The sequence below is a fragment of the Zootoca vivipara genome, chromosome 14, assembly GCF_965207765.1.
Source record: "Zootoca vivipara chromosome 14, rZooViv2.hap1.1, whole genome shotgun sequence".
Lineage (NCBI taxonomy): Eukaryota > Metazoa > Chordata > Lepidosauria > Squamata > Lacertidae > Zootoca > Zootoca vivipara.
The window spans coordinates 10,669,539-10,691,303 of NC_142597.1; the positions used below are offsets into that span (position 1 = coordinate 10,669,539).

The following is a 21,765-nucleotide window of genomic DNA, read 5'->3' on the forward strand; positions in this document are numbered from 1 at the left end:
GAGCGCGGCGCGGCGGGCGGGCACGCTGAACTCGCGCTCCGCTGGGCTGGGCTCCGCCTCCGCCCACCAGCCCTGCTTCTAGGGAGGGGCACAGCCCGGCGGAGCGCGAGTTCGCTGTTCCCGCCCACTTTGTGGCCCCTCCCCTTCCGTGCCTTGGCCCCTCCCCTTCCCCCCCCCTAGTTTTGATCCTGGGTACGCCCATGCCTCGGGCCCCTTTGGGACTGTCATATTTGTAATAGGGAGGTTCCATTTCCCATTTCCTATCACTTATCCAAATTTCAGGATCTGTGGAATCCTTTTCTGAACTTGGCTTGCCTCTCTCAATCATAATCACACAAATAGATTTCTCCTTTCTTTATTGCTTCTCATGTGGAGAGCATTAGAATCCCAATTGGCTTCCCAATTGACACAGCTATCCTCCAGGTCACTGGCTCTCTGATCAAATCTGCCTGGCATCATGAAATCATGGATCTGCAAAGCTGGAGGGGACCCCTAAAGGTAATCCACTCTAACCCCTTTGCAATGCAGGCGATGTTAATCAAACATACATAGCAATGTCAATGCTTCTCAACCTGGTGGTAGCAGTTCGTTAACATTCATTTCCTCTTCCAATTTCTCAGATAGAGACTTCAAAGTTTGAAATAGTTCAAAAAAGATTACTTGGCATTTTAACACATTCCTCGTATTTTGGAATAATTTGAGGTAAGGAACAAACTCACAACGAAAGGCAAGCTGAAAAATCTTCTTCACACTTGGGACTTCCTGTAGGCCTTCTACTCTGAACTTCATCACTCTTTCAAAAACTTTCCTTCTTCCTGACTCTTCTATCTAATAACCTCAGATTTTGTCTTCTTACCATCTTGCAACCACCTTCTGGAAACTTTTGTCCCTTTTGCCACAACACACACTGACTCAGACCTTCTTCTTCTAACTTTCCCTTCACTAATTCACACCCTTCATTTCCCCCACCTTTTGGACCTGGTTCTTGACTATTCATCCTGCAAGTTTTGCCATTGACGAGTTGACATTTCCCCCCTGCATTCTTGTAACCAAGCTTTGGGTTTTCCACATCACATCCTGCCACAATCTGTTCATGGGAATGGATCCCATGTCCTTTCAAAGTGACCTTTCCATTTTCCTTGTGAAGTAAAATGGATTTCACAGGCTGTTCTTTTTCTCAGACCTTTCTGTCTTCTACAGACAGAGGCTCTCTCCTGGTCTCTTAGGACCATTTTGAATTGGAGAGTGAGGTACCCCCAGATATCAGAGAGCTCTATTACCACAAAGACAAGTTTGGCACAGAAACCACCAGAAACCAGACCTCAGAACAGAATCGGATGCAAATGCAGAAACCAGGCCAGTATGGTGTAGTGGTTAAGAGCAGTGGGCTCGTAATCTGGTGAACCAGGTTCGATTCCTCACACCTCCACATGCAGCTAATGGGTGACCTTGGGCTAGTCACACTTCTCTAAAGTCTCTGCCTCACTCACCTCACAGAGTGTTTGTTGTGGGGGAGGAAGGGAAAAGGAGATTGTTAGCCGCTTTGAGACTCCTTAGGGTAGTGATGTAGGGTTGTGACGCAGACTGAAGAAACTTCGCCGCGCAGCAATAGAGAAAAGGAAAGTAAATTTTATTGTTTGCTGACAGCAAGCAATGGCTCAGAGGATACTTCCTAAAGCCGAGCCCAGAACAATGAGTGTCTCAAACATTTATATCTTTGGGTAGCCATACATTACAGAACAACCAATCAGATTGGCTCATTTAGAACAAAGAACTACCAATCGGTGAAGGTAAGGCCCATTCAGTTTACCATTTGTGAACTTCATCTCCTCCTTCTTGGAAGAGATCAACCCCAAATCAAATATGGGAGAGCCGGCCTTGCTCCATATTGGAATAGCTCATCCCACCCATATATGGCATATCCAGGGTTACAGTGACCCAGTGAGTTGCAAAGGATGTACCTCTGTCCCAGATCCTCTATCCTGCATCCTTTGGGCAAGTCGCCAAGGCCTTTTCCTATGTGAGCTCGCGTGCAGCGCCCCGCTGCCACAGCCAAAGCCTAGGTGCTTCCCAGCATAGTTGCTTTCTCAACAAAGATACAATTCACAATTGGGTACTGTATTAGCAAACATTAGAAAGCAATATAATACATAAGGAACATTCCATCAATGCATGGGGTATCAACAGCATACAATAATTAGCAATATAGATGGCAATACATTCCCAATAAACACATTTGGTCTGTAAGATTCCTCCTCTTCAGAGAGGGGGGAATTTGCGGGCAGGACCCGCTCTACGCTCTCCCAGGGTTTCCTCTTCTGAGAAACAGCCCTTCACTTCACTCACAGAAGCTGCTCACTTCTGCTCCTGATGAGCAGGTGCTGGTCGTTTTTTAAAAACAAATTGCAAGCATTCTATGATGTCACATTAGGGGGCTTGCAGGCGATGGGCAACAGAAATTGGTATGAGCTTTACACAAAACTTAAGGTGCACACATAGCAGAAACGCACCCTAGAGAAAAACCAATCCTTCACCATTCAAAAATTATAAAACATTCCCTGAAAAAAAGAGACACTTTATTTGAGTTCACAGAGCAATCCCGAAGCCATCTTAATGACTCAAGATATTTACTCTGCAGTCGAAGGAAAAACCTTTCCCAATAGTTCTTTTCACTTACAAATCCTTCAAAAACCTATAAACCTCTTCCATAAATAGGGGTAGATCTGTGACAATCGATTCAAGAACTGAGGTCAGGGCCATCTTAAGCAAATCCAGCACCGTGGCGCAAAGGTCCCTCCGGCGCCTCCTCCCTTTCCCCAAGCTGCTCTCTCTCACCCTGGCTCAGGGTCCCCAGTGCCACCAGCCCAGGCTTCCTGCCGCCCCTTACCTGCTGTGCGGTGTCCCGCTGCCAGCCCAGGTCATGCCACCGACCCCTCTCCGCCCCAGCCAGGGCGTGGGCAGCTCCCCAGCTCCCACCACTTCCCCGGCCCAGAGGCCGCGTGGCCCAGTGGCCGCCATCTGCAACGGAGGAAACAAGCGTGAGCAGTGAATTCCGGGTCCTGCAGTGTGCCGCTTGTTCCCCGGCTGCCTGACTGGTCCATCGCTGCCTCCACCTGCGCTCTCTCGCTGTGCTAACAGCGGCCCGAGGAGCCAGTCTGCTCTGGCAAGTCTGCTCAAGGAAGCCTGGAGGCTGAATGGCTGCCTTGGGTCTTGCTGAAACTCACCTCTCTTTCCTCAGGGCTCAGGGGGAGGCCCCTTTGTGAGGGCATTTGGCCCTTGGAGCCAGGCTACCTATTCTCCATAAACACCCACCCACCCCATCCTGGAACCTGTAGGATAACATAGTTGCAACTCAAGTGAGCCTGTGATTTGCCAGGCACTGTCTGTGGGGCCCACATAAGCCCCGCAGGGGAATCTGAGAGGGGCTTGAGCCCCACAGCCCCCTTGAAGTTGGGCATGAAGCCCTACAGGGTCAGTGGCTGCGTCTCTGTCCAAGAAGAGCTGTGGGTGAGGAAGGTCAGCTTGGCCCCAGCAGGACAGGACTTGCCTGGGGCCATCTCAGGCCTCTCCTTGGGCCTTGGGAAAGGGGCTCTTCCTCTGCCTTGTTCCTCCACATCCCTTCCATTGGGTGTCTTTGGAGTTTCTAAACCTGAGAACAGGACTTGTCTCACCTTCTTTTAAATCAATGTCAGCTGCTTTAGAAGACAACAAGAGTCTGCAAAGCAGGATTAAAATAATAATAAAAAGTATTAAACTGTACATTTCAAAGAATATATATCACCCTTGAGTTGCATGGCATTCACATTGCTCTAACCACTAGGCCACATGGACTCTCCTAGAACATTGGCACTGAGGCCGGGAATTCCATGTTCTCAAGGGCCGCTGCCTAGCAACGGAACTTGTGACCGTTTGAACAGTCCTGCATCCTCAACATCTCGAGGTTTGCAGAGGTGGCCAGTAGTGACCTTCGCTCAGTCACTACATTAGAAGATGGCGTCCCCACGACCCCTGGAGGTAAGTGGAGGTTGCCATGGCCAGTGGACTTAACTCTAGAACCTATATTAATAGTATCACCAAGTTTGGCAAAGAGCTATCCAAAATCAAAGAAAGGGTTGAGCTTTGCCCAGGTTTTTGGAAGGGGAGAAGGAATGCTGAAAAGGAAAATTCAGTGTCCTATATTGCAGTCGATTGAATATTATTTTGTACAGAGGATTCCTTCTGGTTTATGTTCATGTGAATCTGGGAGAGGCGTCATTTATATTTCTACATGCTGGATGTTATGTTATACTATAATTTGGAAGGGAAAGAGAAAAACAGAAGAAGAAAAGAAAGCGTGAGTGGCTGGCCAAGTGGAGGGGAAGGGGGTGCCGGATGGAGCTGGTTTTTCTGCAGAGCTGAGGCAGGGGGTCCTGCTACCCACCTGTCCACAGAGTCCATTGCAGGAAAGGGCTGCTCCCAGGTGCAGGCGAGGGAGAGACAGGAGGCCTGGCGGAGCTCTGCTCCTGGATGAAGGACGGATGAGAAACAGCGCCATGGGCTCTGCTGAGACAGGCCAGCTCCCTCAGGCCTCCTCTCCCCCAACTGTCATCTGGCGGCAGCCATTTCATCAGGCTGCCTCAGTGGGAGAGATGACAACATTCTAGACACTGAGGCCTGAACTTGCGAGTTGTCTTTTCCTCTGCCCTCCTTGCCCCCTTTCCTTGTGTGTTGTATTTCAGTTGGTCAGATTGTTTATTACAAAAGAAGTCACCATTAGGGAGTTTCTTGCATTTGATTTCATGGAAGGCTCCCTTGGAGCCTTTTTGCCTTAAGACAGGGGCAAGGTAAAGGTAAAGGTACCCCTGACTCTGGGGTTGCGGCGCTCATCTCGCTTTACTGGCCGAGGGAGCCAGCGTACAGCTTCTGGGTCATGTGGCCAGCATGACTAAGCCGCTTCTGGCAAACCAGAGCAGTGTACGGAAACACTGTTTACCTTCCCACCGGAGCGGTACCTGTTTATCTGCTTGCACTTTGACGTGCTTTCGAACTGCTAGGTTAGCAGGAGCAGGGACCAAGCAACGGGAGCTCACCCCATCGTGGGGATTCGAACCGCCGACTTTCTGATCGGCAAGCCCTAGACTCTGTGGTTTTGACCACAGCGCCACCTGTGCCCCTAAGAGAGTGGTACCAATGCTCTAAATGAATGGATTAATAAGGTCTCTAAGGAAATGGAGAACAGAGATTTTCAGTTTGTTTCCCAACCAACCTCTGCACTTTCCTGATCAACACAAAAACATGAATGGGTCTGATCCATTCTTCACATTCTGACGTTCCTGTTTCTCTTTTCTCATGGACAGGGAATTGATTTTGACGAGGATGAAATATCAGTAATCAGCCTGGAAGATGAGGAGGATCTTTATGCAAGGTAATGCTAGGCGAACCGCCCCCCCCCCAGCCCCCCAGAAATCAATTGCTTTGAAAAGCCACCACCCCGGTCCATTTCTAAGGTGGTGGTGCTTGGGGTCTTTGAAGGATGGGAGGCAATAAAACCTTTTTACAAAAGTGCTCCTCCTCTCTCCCCTCAGCATCTCAACCACAGGTTCTTTGGGCGCGGCTGATCCTCCTCCCGACGGCTTCAGAAAGGACCAGCTGAAGGCCAGGCTTATGGATGTCGTCACCAGGATGAAGAGTGGGAAGATCCGAAGGAAGGCGCTCCAAGATCTTTCCGCCCTCCTGCAGAAGATCCAGGAATATGTGAGTTACTGAAGGAAAGCATTGCAACCATGCAGGGCTGACCAGGCCTTCAGGCTGCCCCTTCCAGGCCCACCCTGCAAGGGGCCCAAGGGACAATCAGGCATCGCAGCACATAACCAATTTTGAGAACAGAGCTGGGCCATAGTACAGCAAATCCCAGTGAGTAAAAAGTAAAAAGCAAACATCAGGAAAAGAGGGGTGCGAAGTAAAAAAGAAACTATTCCCCCCCTCCCTGATATAGGATTGTAAATGTTTTGGAATGTTTTGAAGATTTAATAATAATGTTATAGAGAAAATGGTGATGGGTCTCTTCTCTTATCAGTCACTTCTCTGGGTCTCTTCTCAGCCATCGGTAGCGCTTCCTGCATCCCCCCTTGGCCAACTGGTGGCTATTTCCTGCCTGTGTGCTTTGGATCCAGACCCGGAGTGCAGGCAGCAGGCAGCAGAGGCCCTCTGCCATCTTCTGCCCATCCTGCGGCGCAAAGAAGGTAATACTGGAAGGAATGCATTCCAGCATGGGGTGGGGTGAGCAAGGCCCGAACTAACCCTTTGGCTTTCCTTTGCAGAGACGCTGGCACAAACATCGTGGAACCAAACCCTCATCCTCCGAGCTCAGAAGGTCCTCCAATCCACCGGAGGACCGGTTCCTGAATTGTTCGTGAATGATTGTTACTCTCTTGCCAGGGTAAGTCACTGTCACACAAGGAACAGCGGCCTCTCAAGCCACATGTTCTGGGTTCCGCAGTGACAGCACCTGGGCTTTCTGCTCCCCAGCCCTGCCCTGTGGGCAGCTCTGACCTTCCTCTCTTGCTTCATTCAGGTCTTTGGTGCCTATCTTCCTGCGGAGCAGCTCTTGGAGGCCATGTGCTTCCTGGCCAGTGACCTGGTTGTCGAGAGCAGCTTCAACCCCTTGGACATCTCCCACTTGCTGCAAGAGTTCATCAAGCAGTTTAGCGGCACAAAAGTGGAGGTAAGGTGTCTGCAAAGGTAGGAGAGAAGAATATTCTCCACTTTGCTGTAGGGGAGGCAACCTCATGTCATTGGGTGGCCAGGACACATGTTTGTTTAGAGAGGCCTGGCAATGTCAGGACAAGAACCTCAGCCAAGGGTCCTGAGAAACATGGGTCTAGCAATGGGGAATCCTCCTCCTCCTCCTCCTCCTGGGAGCAGACTGGCAAGCTTCTTCTCTTGGCCAAGAATGGATAGGGCAACTGGCGCCCTGGAGCTGCCTGGGTCCAAAACTCCCAAGGACCCTGAGTGGTACCTTCGAAGGAAGATGGCTGTGGTGGCACATGTAAAGGGCCCCTCTTTCTATGAGAGATGGAGGGATCCGCCTGCAGACAGCCCCGCTTCCTTGTATTCTCCCAGCAACCCTCTCCTTTTCTCTGACAGGTGGAGGTGCTGCTGGAGGCCTTCTATAAGATCACCCAGGGGCCTACAGTGCAGGGCAGAAACATGGCCGCCTTTGCTCTGTCCATCATGCCACACCAACACCTGACGAAAGTGGTTGCATACATCCTCCAGTTTCCCTTCGGGTATGGAGCTCTCCAGGTTCTACTGGGCTAAGGGAAAGGTTGGCAAGATGCAGGGCTTGCTCAGAAAGCCCTTGCTGCCATTTCCTTGAATCTGACCATTGATCTTGTTTTTGCATTCACAGAGACTGCGAGAGAGTATGGAAGGAGGTTTTGGCATCGGCCGACCAAGAACAACTGCTCCATCTCATGGCCGAGCAGCTTTACCAAAGCCCCTTGGCGGAATCTGCCACCCAAGTGGTAAGGACGAACCACCTGCTTTCTGGCTTCCTTCTTCCCAGGGTAATATCAAGGGGTTTCTGTATTCTGCAGAAAAGCAGGGAAAGTAACTTGCACCTCTCTCTCTTCCAGCAACATCTCACCAGCCTGTTGCACGCCATCCTCAGGATGGAGGTATACAAGGCAGCTGTGCGCCGGAACTTCCCGCAGCTGCTGATCGCTCTCCTGGGGATGGTTGTCAACTTCCATTATGACCAGGAATTCCTCGGGTGAGTAGTGTGTTGCAAAGGGGCCAATGGAGTCCTTTTTCCTTCAACTTTGGGGGGGTTGCCAGTCCAGCTTGGTTTTCCAAGGGAGGCTCTCTTGCTAGGGAGCAAGGATGGGGAAGGAATTTGAGTGGGTGGCAATGACCCTCCTGGTAAAACTGGCCTTGCTTTGGTTACAGAGGGGCTAAGGAAGTTCTGCACCTCCTTCTCGGCACCACTGGAGAACAAGTAGAGGCGGCCATTGTTGACCAACTTTTCTGCCGGGAGAATTTCAGCCAGGGGTTGGCTGCCATGGTGAGGTAAGAGGAAGAACACAGTGACCTTCCCCAATGTTCTGGGAAACGGAGCTCATGGCACGGGATGGGACTGTGCCCCTGTTTGCTTCCTGCAGTGTCTTTCCCTTCCTTACCCAGATCTTGTTCTTCATTTCAGAGCTGTCGGAAAGCGACACTGGTGGATCCCTCCCATGGTAGAAAACATCATCGCTGCTCTCGAGGACCAGGAGTTTGCCGGAATGCCACAAGTAGCGGCAGCTATCTACATCGAGGTGAGGGGGACTGACGCGGGAGGAAATGGGTGCAGCAGCAAGGAGGCCCTGGCTTGGTTTCTGCCAAGTGTTGGGCTTTGTGTTCTTTGGCTCCTTGCATGTCCTTGGTTCCCCATCCAGCCTCCATCAGAATCTGGACATTGCACCTGCATTTACCTTCCGTATTCTGCGGCTTATGTCAAGGCCTCAACCTCTCATCACTGAAGAGTTTCTTTCTCTTTGGGCCTCTTTAGCTGCTCAGCTGCCGTCTGCAGGTCTATCCCTGTGAGGATACACTGGAGCAGCTCCTCACCTGGCTGAAACATGACCACCTGCAAGTCCGGAAGCTCAGCGTCAGAGGGATATCCCTGCTTCTGGACTCTGACATGGTAAGTGATAGTCAGAGGGAGGGGGGAGGGGGCACAGATTTTGGTTCTAATCATGGCCCAGCACTCTTTTGCTGACAGAATGCTGAAGGGCCTGTTCTCAAAGAAACAGCGTGGGGCCTTTCAGACCTTTGAAAAGATTCTCTCTTTTGTGTAGGACCCTTCGCTTCTGCGGCTGTCGCTGCTGGATTTCCTCCCTGATGCAGAAGCTGATGTCTTCCCAGAGTTGATAGAGCTGGTACACCAAGCCTACCTCTCCAAGGAGCTGGGAGAGGAAGACCTGAAGATGCTGGCCGCAACCTACTGCGGTCTGGCTGCCCATGTGAGTATTAGGAAACACACGACATCACACAGGGGGGAGGAGGAATGCTTTGGAAGAGGAAGGGTGGTGTTTAGACTGGCATGAAGCAGAGATGTTCTGGCTTCAGGAAAGTGTTCCTTTGGAGCACCTTCTCTTGGAAGCCTGCCTGGAAAACACAGGGGGAGAGTCCCCCCTGCCCCCAGTCTCCCCCCGGAGGAGGATAGGGGGCTAAGCAGCCTCAAAACATCTTGGTGGACAGGAGAAAGGAAACTAATCTGATAAGAAACACAACCTCTGATCTTTTCTGCCTACAGGAGGAAGCCTCCGTCCGGGCATCAGCCATCCAACATCTGGGCCTGCTTCGGGGCTGGGCGAGAGACAAAAAGCTTCCCACAACAACAACAACAGAAGAAGAAGCCATTAATGAACTGGTCGTCGTCCTCCTTCACCTCGAAGACGAGGACGAGGTGGCCAAGGTGAGGGCCAAGGAGGTGGACTTATGCAGTAGGAGGGAGGTATTGTTCTCAAGAGCTTCCAAGACTATGTACTGCAATTTGTAAGCCTCTTCTCTTCTTGTGTTGCAGGCCGCAAGGAGGGCTCTTTCCCATCTAGCTCCACAAGTGAAGTGGTGGGCACATCCCAACAAATTTAGCCTCCACTTTGCTCTCCACCAGGCTGCCAAGCATCTGGTAAGGTCACTCTGCTTCATTGGCAGATTTGCCCAGGGATGTCTTTGGGGGTGACGGATTCTTCTTCCGCGCTCTCAAGCCTCTCTGATGCCCCTTCGCCTTTGTCTTTGCCGACAGAGCAAGACTTTCAGCAAGAACATCCTTCGGAGTGCTGCCTTGACATGTATGAAGCCGTCTGCCAACAGGATGCCAGCAGTCTCCAGGGTGGCAGCTCTGCTTCTGGGTAAGTCAAGCAACGTCCTTCCCTGGTAGGGATGGACAGAAACGTCTTGCTAATGCTGGCATTGAGGATGGGCATGTCCCCAGGCCACCTGCTAGGTAGGTCTCCATCTGCGCCCAGATCTTGCTCTGAGTGCTCCGCAAGGGTGGAGGCTCTAGCATACCTGTCCTCCTGCCGAGCTGCCGATGACGTCCCTTTTCTTGCCCTGTCTCTCTAGGTCATCTGGCTTTCCGGGATGCCAGTTTCATAGACAGTCAAGACATGGCATCCTACGGCACATGTAAGTGAGACGTACAGAGAGCAGGGAGGGATGCTTCTGCTGAGAAAGGGCTTTAGGTGAAGGCAGGTTCTGGTGGGGGTGCTTTGGAAGTTTTTGCCTTGTGAAAAGCTGAATCCTTGCTCAACCTTTCTCTCTTGCCACTCAGGGCTGGAAGAGATGCAGCAGCACGAGGAAGAAGGGCTCAGGCGGACAGGGAGGAGCTGCCTGAACATCATGCAGCGGGCCTGTAAACATCGGCAGAAAGGCAGGGTCCAGCGCCTTGTGAGGAGGCTGCTCCATTGTGTTCACAGGGAACCTTACCCACGGGACTTCCTGAGCTGCATGCCAGGTGAGTGAGGCATCTGGTGGGCTATTTGGATGTCTGGTGGGCTATTTGGAGGTGATGTTTCTTTTTAAAAAAGAGCCCTTTCTCCTCCTGACAGAACATCCGCAGTCGCGCCAGGCCAAGGGAACATGAACATCAGAGTTGTGCTGCAGAGATACCATCTTCTGCTCTCCATGGGATCCAGTCTGGACCAGCACCAGGAACATCAACGCCACCAGGATCGACCAATAGGAGTGGTGCTGCCCTCACGATACCCCCCCCATACATAGCGGTAGGAAATCTTTTTGTTGTTGTTGTGTTTCTTGTTGATGTCGTTTTTGATTGTTGAGGGTTTATTTCACTGATTGATTTTGAATCTCAGTATGGTTCACAACACCAAGTTCCAGCATACAAAGCACAAAATCCATAATAAGAATAATCAGTGTGCAAAAATCATAATAAAAATATCAGAACATAACATAAATTAAAATAATAAAGACATAATAAAAATAGCCACAAGACTAATACAAAAGCCCCAAAGCAACACCCCAGCCCACAAATCCAAAATCTAAATCAACATATCACATTTAACAACCATTTAAAACAACCCCACCCTGCAAATCAAACAGCACCCACCCAATTTAAAGCCCCATCCTTGTTAAAACAGTAATGTAATCACAAGGGGGCTGGCCCACAATCTGGTCTCGCCCCCTAAGTGTTGCCCCCAAAGGGACAACTTTTCCTTTGTTGTTTGCCCTTTGTTGGGGGTCCCGCCCCCAGGACAGGCAGGCTCTATGGAGCTCCCCCAGTCGCTGTTGTAAGCCCAGGGTCCGGTTCCTTGCAGGACTCTTTCGTCCTCTCGAGTGGGGGGGCGGGGCAGGCAACCCCCCAGCAGCAACTTACTTCCATTTCTTTGTTTATTCATTATTGTTGGGGGGGGGCAGCAACAAGAGGGTCTGATATTCATGAGATTTAGTACCCTTTCTAACAGAATCTCTCTTCTCTTTTTCCTGCATGCAACAAATCCACGATGGGAAATGGCGGTCTATCTGCTGGAGCCTGGGAGGAGACGTCCGGAGAAAAGAAGACCCCCGCAAGAATGTCATCAGCTGGGAAAGGAGCCGCCCTGAAGACGACATGAGCAACATCGACCCTCCACCTGGAAGTGAATTTGTGGATTGGACACTTTTTATTGACTCTTTCAGGACTTAAAACAGCAAGCAGGACTTTTTTTAGGAAGATAGATAGGTTAGAATGGATGTATAGAATAGTATAGGCAAAATAGGGAGCATATTATTTTTGTTCCTTCTTTTTTATAAGCATCTTTGTTCTTTTCCTCCTCACTTCCCCCCTTTGTATCACTTTATGTCTTTGTAATTCTACTTCTTTTATTAAAAATATTTTTAAATGATAAATATGGATCTTATGGTTTATGTTAAAATGTGTAAAATATTCACTTTGTAAAAAAAGAATAAATAATATTTTTGTTAAAAAGAGAAGTGAGTCTTTTGGTTTGTGAAAAGTCAGCTCGTAAGGGAAATCTCTACACATTTCCCTGGAGGGATGCCCTGTCATCCCAAGATGGAGACATAGAGGCTGGTGGCAGGGAATGTGTCTGGTGAGATGGGAGGATGCTGGAATCTGGAGAGGCAGGAGATTGTCTTGCTCTGAGCTGGACCCATCCTAGCATCTATGGGCAAGCAAAGCCTAATATCCCAAAGACAGCCCAGTCTTCATTCCAAGGAAACTGAACCCAGGCTAAGCGCAGGAACCCCTGGAGTTGTCTGCCGCTCAGAGGTGGGGATGTTCACAACCGTCCCTTTTCACCATCCTGCCCCACTTCCTTATCAGTTCTCTCCAAATACATCTCACCTGCAACCTCCAGTGGCAGAGACAAGATCCAGGCTATGGGAACTCATGAAAAACTCATAGAAAATCTGGTCTTGCTGTCCCTTCAGCACTTCACAGCCCCTGCTGGAAACAAAGGGCTGAATCCAAGGCTGCCTATGGGAAGGCAGATTTGGAGGGTGTGCTGGGAGGAGGCTCCTGTGAAGAAGGGGGGGGGGGAATCTCGTTGGGAAAAGAAGACTGCGGCTGTGGTGGGGGAAGAGCAATGGAGCCTACAAACTGTTGCCTAAATCTATGCTGTTCTTCCCTGGGATACATGTTCCAGATTCACTCCTGGCCCCCGAAGGAAAGGGGGTCAGACTTCTTAGAGGCAGAACTCCCTCAAGACTTTTGAGAGCTTCCTTTCCAAAAGAGTATCTTCACCCTCCTGCATATTTAATTTGGCATACATAACAAAAACAACTGCATTCAACACATGCCTAATGAAAGCTGTTTAGCAAAGCAACAAACTAACATAACTTATAAGATCTTGAGGAATACAATAGAAAATGGCATCTTACTCAGAATATATATATTTCACTCCTGGACTCACATCTTCTCATGTGTTGTGGCTTCAGTGTTCAAAAGTAACGTGCCTATTCTAGAAACTAATTCTCCCAATTCTCTCACTGCATTCATGTGTCCTTCCTTGTTGATGAAATTCCTTCAAGATTTACCACCAAAGGTCCATTACCCAGATTTGGCTTCAAGGTTCCTTATTCTCGAGTTCAGATCATGTTTTCTTCAGTATGCTGTGGTTGGGGTCAGTCCTTGGTGAAAATGTTGCACGTTACCCATAAGATAGCATTCTTGCCACTTCCTTAGAGGTTTCTCATCCATCGTATTTCTTCTCCTAGCTTGGGTCTGTTGCTCTTCCATGGATCCGACACGCATCACAGGGAACAAGAGGGCATCTAGGAGAGCAAGTAGTTGAGATCTGTTGGCAGCCCTGTTCAGGGAGGCTTTTAATATTTAATAGATTATTGTGTTTTATTTTTCTGTTTTAAGCCGCCCAGAGTGGCTGGGGAGACCCGGCCAGATGGGCAGGGTATAAATAATAAATAATAATTATTATTATTATTACTTGATGTCCATCTGCAGTAATGAAACTTCTCTCCTTTCACAAAAGGCCCTGGGCTTGCACTGATCCAGAAGCATAAGTAGAATCTTTATAGATATGGAGAGTCCTAGACAATTCCATCAGTTCAACCTCTTGTGCTGAAAAATGAGAGAGCAGTCCTTCTTGTGTAAGTATTACCTTTGCCGTAACCACAGCGAATCTTGAATATCTCCTTCCTTCGGCCATGAAGCTGGGTTCATCCACAAACATGTCTTCATCTGCATCTCTAAAAGGAACATCCTGATAACAACTTTCTGATTCATAGCAAAGAGAAGGTCATGGGGTTTTCCTGGATCCGAAAAAGGAAGTGACACAAGGTAGCTGGGTTCAAGGAGTTAACGCTTTCAAAGTCAGATTTGGGTTAGTCAGGAGGGAAACCTCATACTTGAACTGGCAAGTAGGATGAAGAAGCTTTTCCTTTGGTGCTGAGAATCCGAGGCACTCCATGCAAAATATAACCTCCAACATCAGCTCCCATAGTCACCTTCTGAGCCTCCTGCACAGGGAGGACAAATGCTGCTGCAGCATGTTGGCCATCATTGGGCCACAGAATCCCGATCCCGATCCCACAGCCTTCACTTCATTCACATACGGTCTGCAGGATTTAAAGGGACTGGGCAATGCCAGCGCTGGTGGTTCAGCTAGGGATGTCTTCAAAGACTCTTCAAAGCCTTTTCTCATTTCTATAGTCCATATTCAATCCAGGAACCCTTTTTGGTTAACGTGTTGTGATGTGTTGTGATGTGTTGCTTCTCCCCTCATTTCTGGTATCCAATTCTTGCCAAATCCAGCAAAGTCCTAAGAATGCTCTCAGGACCTTTGAGAAATCAGGCTGGGCATGTCAAAGGTGGCAAACAAGTTCCTTGCTGCACAATATGCCCTAAAATGCCACTTGCTTTTGGTAAACCTGAGCCTTCTCCCTCAAGACTTTATAGCTTCTCTCTTTTTACTTGCTTTCAACACCTCTAAGTTGGGAGAATTAAAGGACGAGGATCCTTCTTTAAGCCATCCACAGGCTATAACTGTCAATTTAAAAGGTTCCGGTTCTGTTCTTAACTTAGAGCTTCAGAATGCAGGGCTCCTGCAGCCTAGCAACACTCCAGATACCAAGTTAATTCTGATAGGGGTGACTGTAACAGTTCAAGCCATCCCCTGATTCTGTGGGCAAGACTCCCATAGAAGAAATGGAGTGGCCCTCTCATAGTCAACAAAAGAGAGGCAAAAGCTGTACTGGGATGCAATCTCAAAAATGATAGAATCTCGATACATCGCAGTAATCCAAGTTTATGCATCAACTACCAGTGTTGAAGAAACTGAAATTGACCAATTCTATGAAGACTTACAACACCTTCTAGAAATGACACCAAAGAAGGATGTTCTTCTCATTGCAGGGGATTGGAATGCTAAAGTAGGGAATCAAGAGACAATCGGAACAACTGGCAAGTTTGGCCTTGGAGATCAAAACGAAGCAGGGTAAAGGCTAATAGAGTTCTGTCAAGAGAACAAGCCTTTCATCACAAACACCATTTTCCAACAACACAAGAGACGACTCTACACATGGACATCACCAGATGGGCAGCATCAAATTCAGATTGATTATATTCTCTGCAGCCAAAGATGGAGAAGCTCTATACCAGGCATCCCCAAACTTCGGCCCTCCAGATGTTTTGGACTACAATTCCCATCATCCCTGACCACTGGTCCTGTTAACTAGGGATCATGGGAGTTGTAGGCCAAAACATCTGGAGGGCCGCAGTTTGGGGATGCCTGCTCTATACAGTCAGCAAAAATAAGACCTGGAGCTGACTGTGGCTCAGATCCTCAGCTTCTTATAGCAAAATTCAAGCTTAAACTGAAAAAAGTAGGGAAAACCACTGGGCCAGTAAGATACAATCTAAACCAAATCCCTTATGAATACACCGTGGATGTGAGGAACAGTTTTAAGGATTTAAATTTGGTGGACAGAGTGCCTGAAGAACTATGGATGGAAACTCATAACATTATACAGGAGGGAGCAACGAAAACCAACTTTGCACGACACTGTACCTACCCTGTTTCCTGAAAGTAACACATACCCATAAAATAAGCCGTAGCAGGATTTCTACACATTTGCACAATATAAGCCATACCCCGAAAATAAGACATAATGATAGGAGCAGTTCTGGAGGCTGTACGCGTAATTAAAAAAACCAAAGCATCCCCTGAAAATAAGCCATAGTGTGTCTTCTTGAGGAAAAATAAATATAAGACAGTGTCTTATTTTCGGGAAAACACGGTATGTATAGAAACTGGAGCTGTACTAACACACTACCCAGTGATATATATAGAAAGGGGGAGGGTGTTAGGTTTCTATTCCTCTCACTGTGCAGGTCACATGCCTTTGTTATGCATTCCAGCAAAGATTGTTGGAACACAGGGGCGGATGTTTGCTGTATTCTGTTTCCGCTGTTGTTGTTGTTTTTCCCGGACTTCTCTCAGCTAGAGAAGACATGCTTTTTTTGTTCTGCCTTATGCTTAATAAAGTAGATTTTATTACACAACCTCAGCCTGGCTCTGCCTGCATTTTATCTCTGTTGGACTCTGAATATGTGCTCAGTGTCTCCAAGACATGAGTGTAATAAATTGTCGGGAAGGGCTATCAGAACTCCCTAGAGCTGCACACTGAATGCTGATGGGACAGACAGGCTGGATTCGTTCCTGCATTATCCCTGTGGATCGTTCCTGCCCCCGGTGGACCTAACAGAGAGAGAGGGAGCCATGTTGCAGTGCTCCATGTGTGTTTATATGTAATTAAAATAGGTTAGCAAAATGCTGAGTTGCTGAGGTCTGTTACGCAACTGCGCAAACTGCGGATCTGTAAGTGTGCTGATGTCAGTAGGCAACAGTCGCTGTGATGTTCGGGCTGAAGAACGCTTTTGAAGCTCCCGGTCGGCCAGGGGGGAGGGAACATGCCAGTCAGGCATGTGTCTCTGCCAGGGTCCTACTTGTGAGTAGGAGATCCTAACAAAAGGTTATGGGCCCAGGGATCGGTGCCAGCAGAGGAAGCACCGGGGGCTTTTTTGTCCCGGTTTGGGGTCTCCTGGAACAGGCAGTGTGAGGCAAGGCTCTTCAGAGACAGAAGAGAAAAAGCTGCGAGGAAAACTCAGCTGCCTTAAAGAGAAAGTAAATTAGGCAGGCCGGACTGTATTTGTGCAGCTGCCCAAAAGCATGCACAGAGAAGCTTTGATTTATGTCTGCTTCTGAGTGTTCCAGCCCCATATAATCTCTGGGACAGAGACTGAGCAGGAATGGATCCTATTCCCTAAGTTTACATGGAGGGAACTGGGAGGAGAAAGCCAACCCATCCCCTGAGTTATGGAAATGGGGGACATGGATGTGATGTGCTGCTGTAGGCAGAACTGTAGCTGTTGGTTTATGAGCTACTGGGAAGGGAGTGATTTCCCTGATGCTGCATAGAGTTTGCAGACATGGACTTTGAGAAGATAGGATCCTTCTGATTCATTCCCTGCAAGTTTGGGATGTGGGGGAGCGGTGCTTTGTTCCCGAAGCTGCAAATGCAGTTTGATGCTGTGCCAGAGGCCAACAGCAAGAGTGTGTGTTTGGCAGGAATTTCATTTGCGACACACTTGGGACATTCCAAGGGGCTTCCAGATTTCACGATCCTGCCCCCGTTACCATTTGCCGATCGCCATGGGACTTTTGGGGTTTGGGTTGGGTTTTTGGAAGACACCTATGCGTGATTTTGTTTTATGTGTGTAGATCAGTGCACGCTGACCAACACACAGTCTTCGCAGTAGGGCTCTGTTCTGATGGCATGAAGTAGTCGCGACAAACCGGTAGATTCCTATCTGCTGCAGCTTTCATCTGCCTTCACAGCCATTGTAACATACCGCTTGTTATCATCCGCCTGTTCTGCCGTTGAGGACTTCTTGGATCATTCTTTGTCTAGCTCCTTCCCTTTGACCTTACCGCCTTGGGTGACCCTGCTGGGAGTACGAGATTCCTAAGTCCCAACGGCTTCGCTCACAAGGGTCATAGGAACAGGCAAGCCCACTCACCACAACAAGGTGATGATCCTGCGAGTGAGATGGCGTGAGATGCTCAGACGACAACAATGTGGGCATCACTCCTTTCATGTTCAAATAAGTCTATCAAGCATTCCCAAAACTGAACTTAGCATGGACCACACCTAAAATTGTTCCTGGAAATACTAGTTCAAGTCCCACTTGGAATGCAAAGTTAATATTACTCATAAACGACTTCCTGAATATTAAAATTCCTTTGATTGCAACACTGTTCCTTTATCTCTTCAGCATCTGAGTACTACATTGCTGATATAGTTCTAGGCAAAGCCAAGTTGAGGCATTCAGTAACTTTACTAAACTCAAAATCAGTGCCTGAGCTCTGGCATATTTCTTATTTGATTTTAAAACTTACTACAAAAATCACATAAAAATTAACTATTTAACCACTATTTACAGAATTGCATTTCATTCCTCTTTTTGTGCACTTTAGACTCCCAAATTCTGGGTGAGAAATAAAGAGGCAAGTAGCAGGTTATAGGGTGAACTATGATCACTATATTAACCACAACTTAAGTGTGTAAGGAACACTGAGACCCAAGAGTTTATCAAAACTTTATGAGGGAAACCAGACAATCTGTGGGAAACGTACCAATTCTCTCTCGGACTCCTAAGCCTGTCTTGCATGGGCGAGCCTAAACTGCAGGGAATAAACCCTGGGAATAAACTCCTTATTTAAAGTGAGGAGAAAAGAAAAGAAGACAAGACCAAAATCGAAACATACATTCAAAAATATGGCCTCCAGAAAATATCTCCAGACCAAAAAGACCTCCTTAACAAAGACATCACTAATCAGGAAATTGAGAAAGCCATTAACAAAATGAAACTGGGCAAGGCCCCCGGGCCAGATGGTATATCCGCAAAGTATTATAAGGTCCTAGTAAAAGAAATTACACCCGTACTCTGTGAAGTTATGAACAACATTCTTAAAGAAGGGATAATCCCTAATACCTGGAAGGAAGCCCACATTACCCTGATCCCCAAAAAAGATACTGACACACAAAATGTTAAAAATTTTCGGCCAATCTCTTTACTTAATAATGATTACAAATTATTCACAGATATTTTGGCAGACAGATTAAAACAAGTTCTAAACACAATAATTCATAAAGATCAGGCGGGGTTCCTTCCAGGTCGTCAGATGCGGGAAAATGTGAGAAATATTGTCAACATAATCGATTATCTTGAGGTGAGAAACGAAAAGCAAGCGGCGCTTCTATTCGTCGACGCTGAAAAGGCGTTTGACAATGTCTCTTGGCAATTTATGTCGTACAACCTAAAAAAGATGGAAATAGGAGAACAATTTAGGAGAGGCATCGAAGCAATCTACACAGAACAGACCGCAAGGCTAATAATAAATAACAACTTGACAGAAAAATTCGATATTTCTAAGGGGACTAGACAGGGCTGCCCTATCTCCCCCCTGTTATTTATTATGGTGATGGAAATCTTGAATAATCATTTGAGAAATGATACAGAGGTAAAGGGCATTAAATTAGGGGAAAAAGAATATAAAGTCAAGGCTTTCGCCGATGACCTCGCAGTAACTGTAGAACAACCAGATACAAGCTTACCGGAAGTCTTGAAAATTTTGGAAGAATTCGGCAAGGTGGCGGGTTTCAAGCTCAATAAAACAAAGACCAAGATGATTCTGAAAAATTTAAAAAAAGAAGAAAGTGAGAGATTAGAAGAACAATTAGGAATTTCATGTGCCAAAAAGATAAAATATTTAGGAGTGTGGCTAACGGCGAAAAATATTAATTTGTTTAACGACAATTATAAAGCAGTCTGGAAAGAAATCAACAAAGATATGGAATGCTGGAAGAAACTTAAATTATCTTTCTGGGGAAGGATTGCGGCGGTGAAAATGAATGTTCTGCCACGGCTTTTATTCCTATTCCAAAATATTCCTATAATAAAAGGGACTTCCCAATTTAAGGAGTGGCAAAGAGCCCTATCTAAATTTGTGTGGCTAGGAAAGAAGCCTAGAATTAAGCAAAAAATCCTTGTAGATAAAAAAGAGAGAGGAGGGTTTGCCATGCCTGAGTTAAAGCTATACTATGAGGCAGCTTGCCTCGTATGGATCAAGGATTGGATTACGTTACAAAATACGGATTTGTTAGACCTTGAGGGATATACAAATAGATTCGGCTGGCATGCCTATCTGTGCTATAACAAAATCCATACTGGCTTTAAAAGTCATGTATTTAGGGGTCCAATTTTGGAAGTATGGAACCGTAATAAAGCTCTATTAGAAAGGAAAACACCATGGTGGGTTGCCCCCTTAAATGTCTTAGCTATACGAAAAGTGAACATGGATAGGAAAGGAATTATGTATGAGGATATTGTTGTAAAAACGAAAGATGATTTTAAATTAAAAATTTATGACCAGATTAAGGATAAATTCGCCGGTTGGCTACAATATTATCAAGTTAATGATTTATTTAATAAGGATAGGAGAGAAATTGGCTTTGAAGCAAAAAAGTCGAAATTTCAAATTGAATTATTGGAAAATAGTCAAAAATTATTATCAAAAATGTACAATTTACTACTGGATTGGTACACGTTGGATGAGTTGACAAAGGATTGTATGATCAAATGGGCGAGAGATTTCGGGCACAATATACCCACCGATAGCTGGACCAAATTATGGAGAGAACATCTAAACTTTACGGCATGTACTACTCTTAAAGAAAATGTAATGAAGTTAGCACACCGTTGGTACCTAACACCAGTAAAATTATCCAAAATGTATAGAAATCAAAATAAATGGTGTTGGAAATGCGAAACATCGGTGGGAGAATTTTACCACATGTGGTGGGAGTGCAAAAAGGTTAAAAAGTTTTGGGATTTGGTTTACAATGAATTAAAGAAAATTCTGAGATACACCTTTCCCAAAAAGCCGGAGATTTTTTTGTTGGGACTTTTAGACAAAGAAATAGCAAAAACTGACAAAAATTTCTTTTTGTACGCCACTACGGCGGCGAGAATTCTAATAGCCCAGAAATGGAAAATTAACGAAATGCCATCAATTAATGAGTGGCAGTCGAAACTTCTGGAATATATGGAAATGGCCGTACTCACCAACAGAATCCGGGAACAGGATGAAGGAAAACTCAAATTGCAATGGAGTAAATTTGTTGAATATGCAAAAATTAATTATAAAGGTATGAAAACGTTAGTGGTAATAACATAACTCCCACAATGATACATATATAATGAATTAAATAATACGATATGAGATTGAAATAACTTACCATCTACTGGAAGGAAGGAAGGAAGTCGCGCTGTCAATCTTGATGTATATAATGTTTTTTTTCTTGTATGTTTGTTTGTTGGAAAATCAATAAAAAATTTATCATTCAAAAAAAAAAAAGTGAGGAGAAAGGTTTTCCTGACACACCCCACCCTCCAAGATACATATTCCATTATGGGGCTTCCGGTTGACCACGCCATCTTGCTCAGACGGGGGTCCGCACAGCGGAGCGGACCTCGGCGCTTCAGAGGTGGAGGGAATCGTTCCAGCGAAGCGAAACCTCCTTAAAAGCCCCAAATCGAGCTTTTTGGGGACAGATTTTGCCTGGCGGCGCCAAAAGCGGGCTCTCTCCTCCCCGGATCGGCTTTGTTTAAGCCCCCGAGAGCGAGGAGGTGAACCGCGGCGGACAGGCTGACATTGCTGCTCTGAGAGTGCGAAGCTGCGAGTCTGGGAAGTGGAGGTGGCCAATTCTTCAAAGAACATTCAGCAAATGAATAGACTGTGAGTAATTTGGATTCTTTGGAATGTAAATTAAGGCAACAATTTGGACCTGGGAGAGAGGGGAAAAGAGGAAGCCACCCCCCCCCCTACGGTAACATAAGAGACAGTAAACAGAAACCCGAAGCCGTAAACAGAAGATTTCAACTTAAAAGGATTCCTCAAAGGCATCAAAGAGAATCTCCCCTAAATGCAGGGTAAAAGGGGAGAGAGACTGTGGTTGTGATTGCCCTGCAGAAAGAAGTTAAGACTAAGAAAGACCTTTCTGTTCCTCGGGAGCCGGCAGCCCAGACAATCCAGTGAGTTGATCAGGATTTATAGTTAAATTCTATTTCTATCTTTATCTCTGGACTTTTTGGAAATTCTTTTTTGGTTTATATACTTTTGAAATGTGAGTTCGAACTTTATTTTTAAGAATGCAGCCAGCTTGTTAAAATGGAGTCGAGAAAATAGACTGCGATTATAT

At 46.8% G+C, this 21,765-nt stretch overlaps 1 protein-coding gene and 1 long non-coding RNA gene across 2 annotated transcripts; one reads left to right on the forward strand and one right to left on the reverse strand.

The window, feature by feature from the left end:
- The first annotated feature begins 5,628 nt into the window (after positions 1-5,628).
- On the forward strand, positions 5,629-10,937 carry LOC118097306 (uncharacterized). Its single transcript, XM_088657852.1, has 17 exons — positions 5,629-5,733; positions 6,080-6,221; positions 6,300-6,418; positions 6,554-6,703; positions 7,126-7,268; positions 7,391-7,505; positions 7,617-7,753; positions 7,930-8,049; positions 8,183-8,297; positions 8,531-8,665; positions 8,820-8,984; positions 9,278-9,439; positions 9,548-9,652; positions 9,770-9,875; positions 10,090-10,152; positions 10,298-10,480; positions 10,575-10,937. Exons 1-17 carry the CDS (start codon positions 5,644-5,646, stop codon positions 10,607-10,609), a joined length of 2,085 nt encoding a protein of 694 aa, XP_088513978.1. The 5' UTR covers positions 5,629-5,643; the 3' UTR covers positions 10,610-10,937.
- A 7,615-nt stretch (positions 10,938-18,552) lies between these two features.
- On the reverse strand, positions 18,553-19,665 carry LOC148683486 (uncharacterized). Its single transcript, XR_015947052.1, has 2 exons — positions 19,120-19,665; positions 18,553-18,821 (listed from the first exon to the last, which is right to left on the reverse strand). It is a non-coding gene; the product is annotated as an uncharacterized LOC148683486 (long non-coding RNA).
- Positions 19,666-21,765: the final 2,100 nt, after the last annotated feature.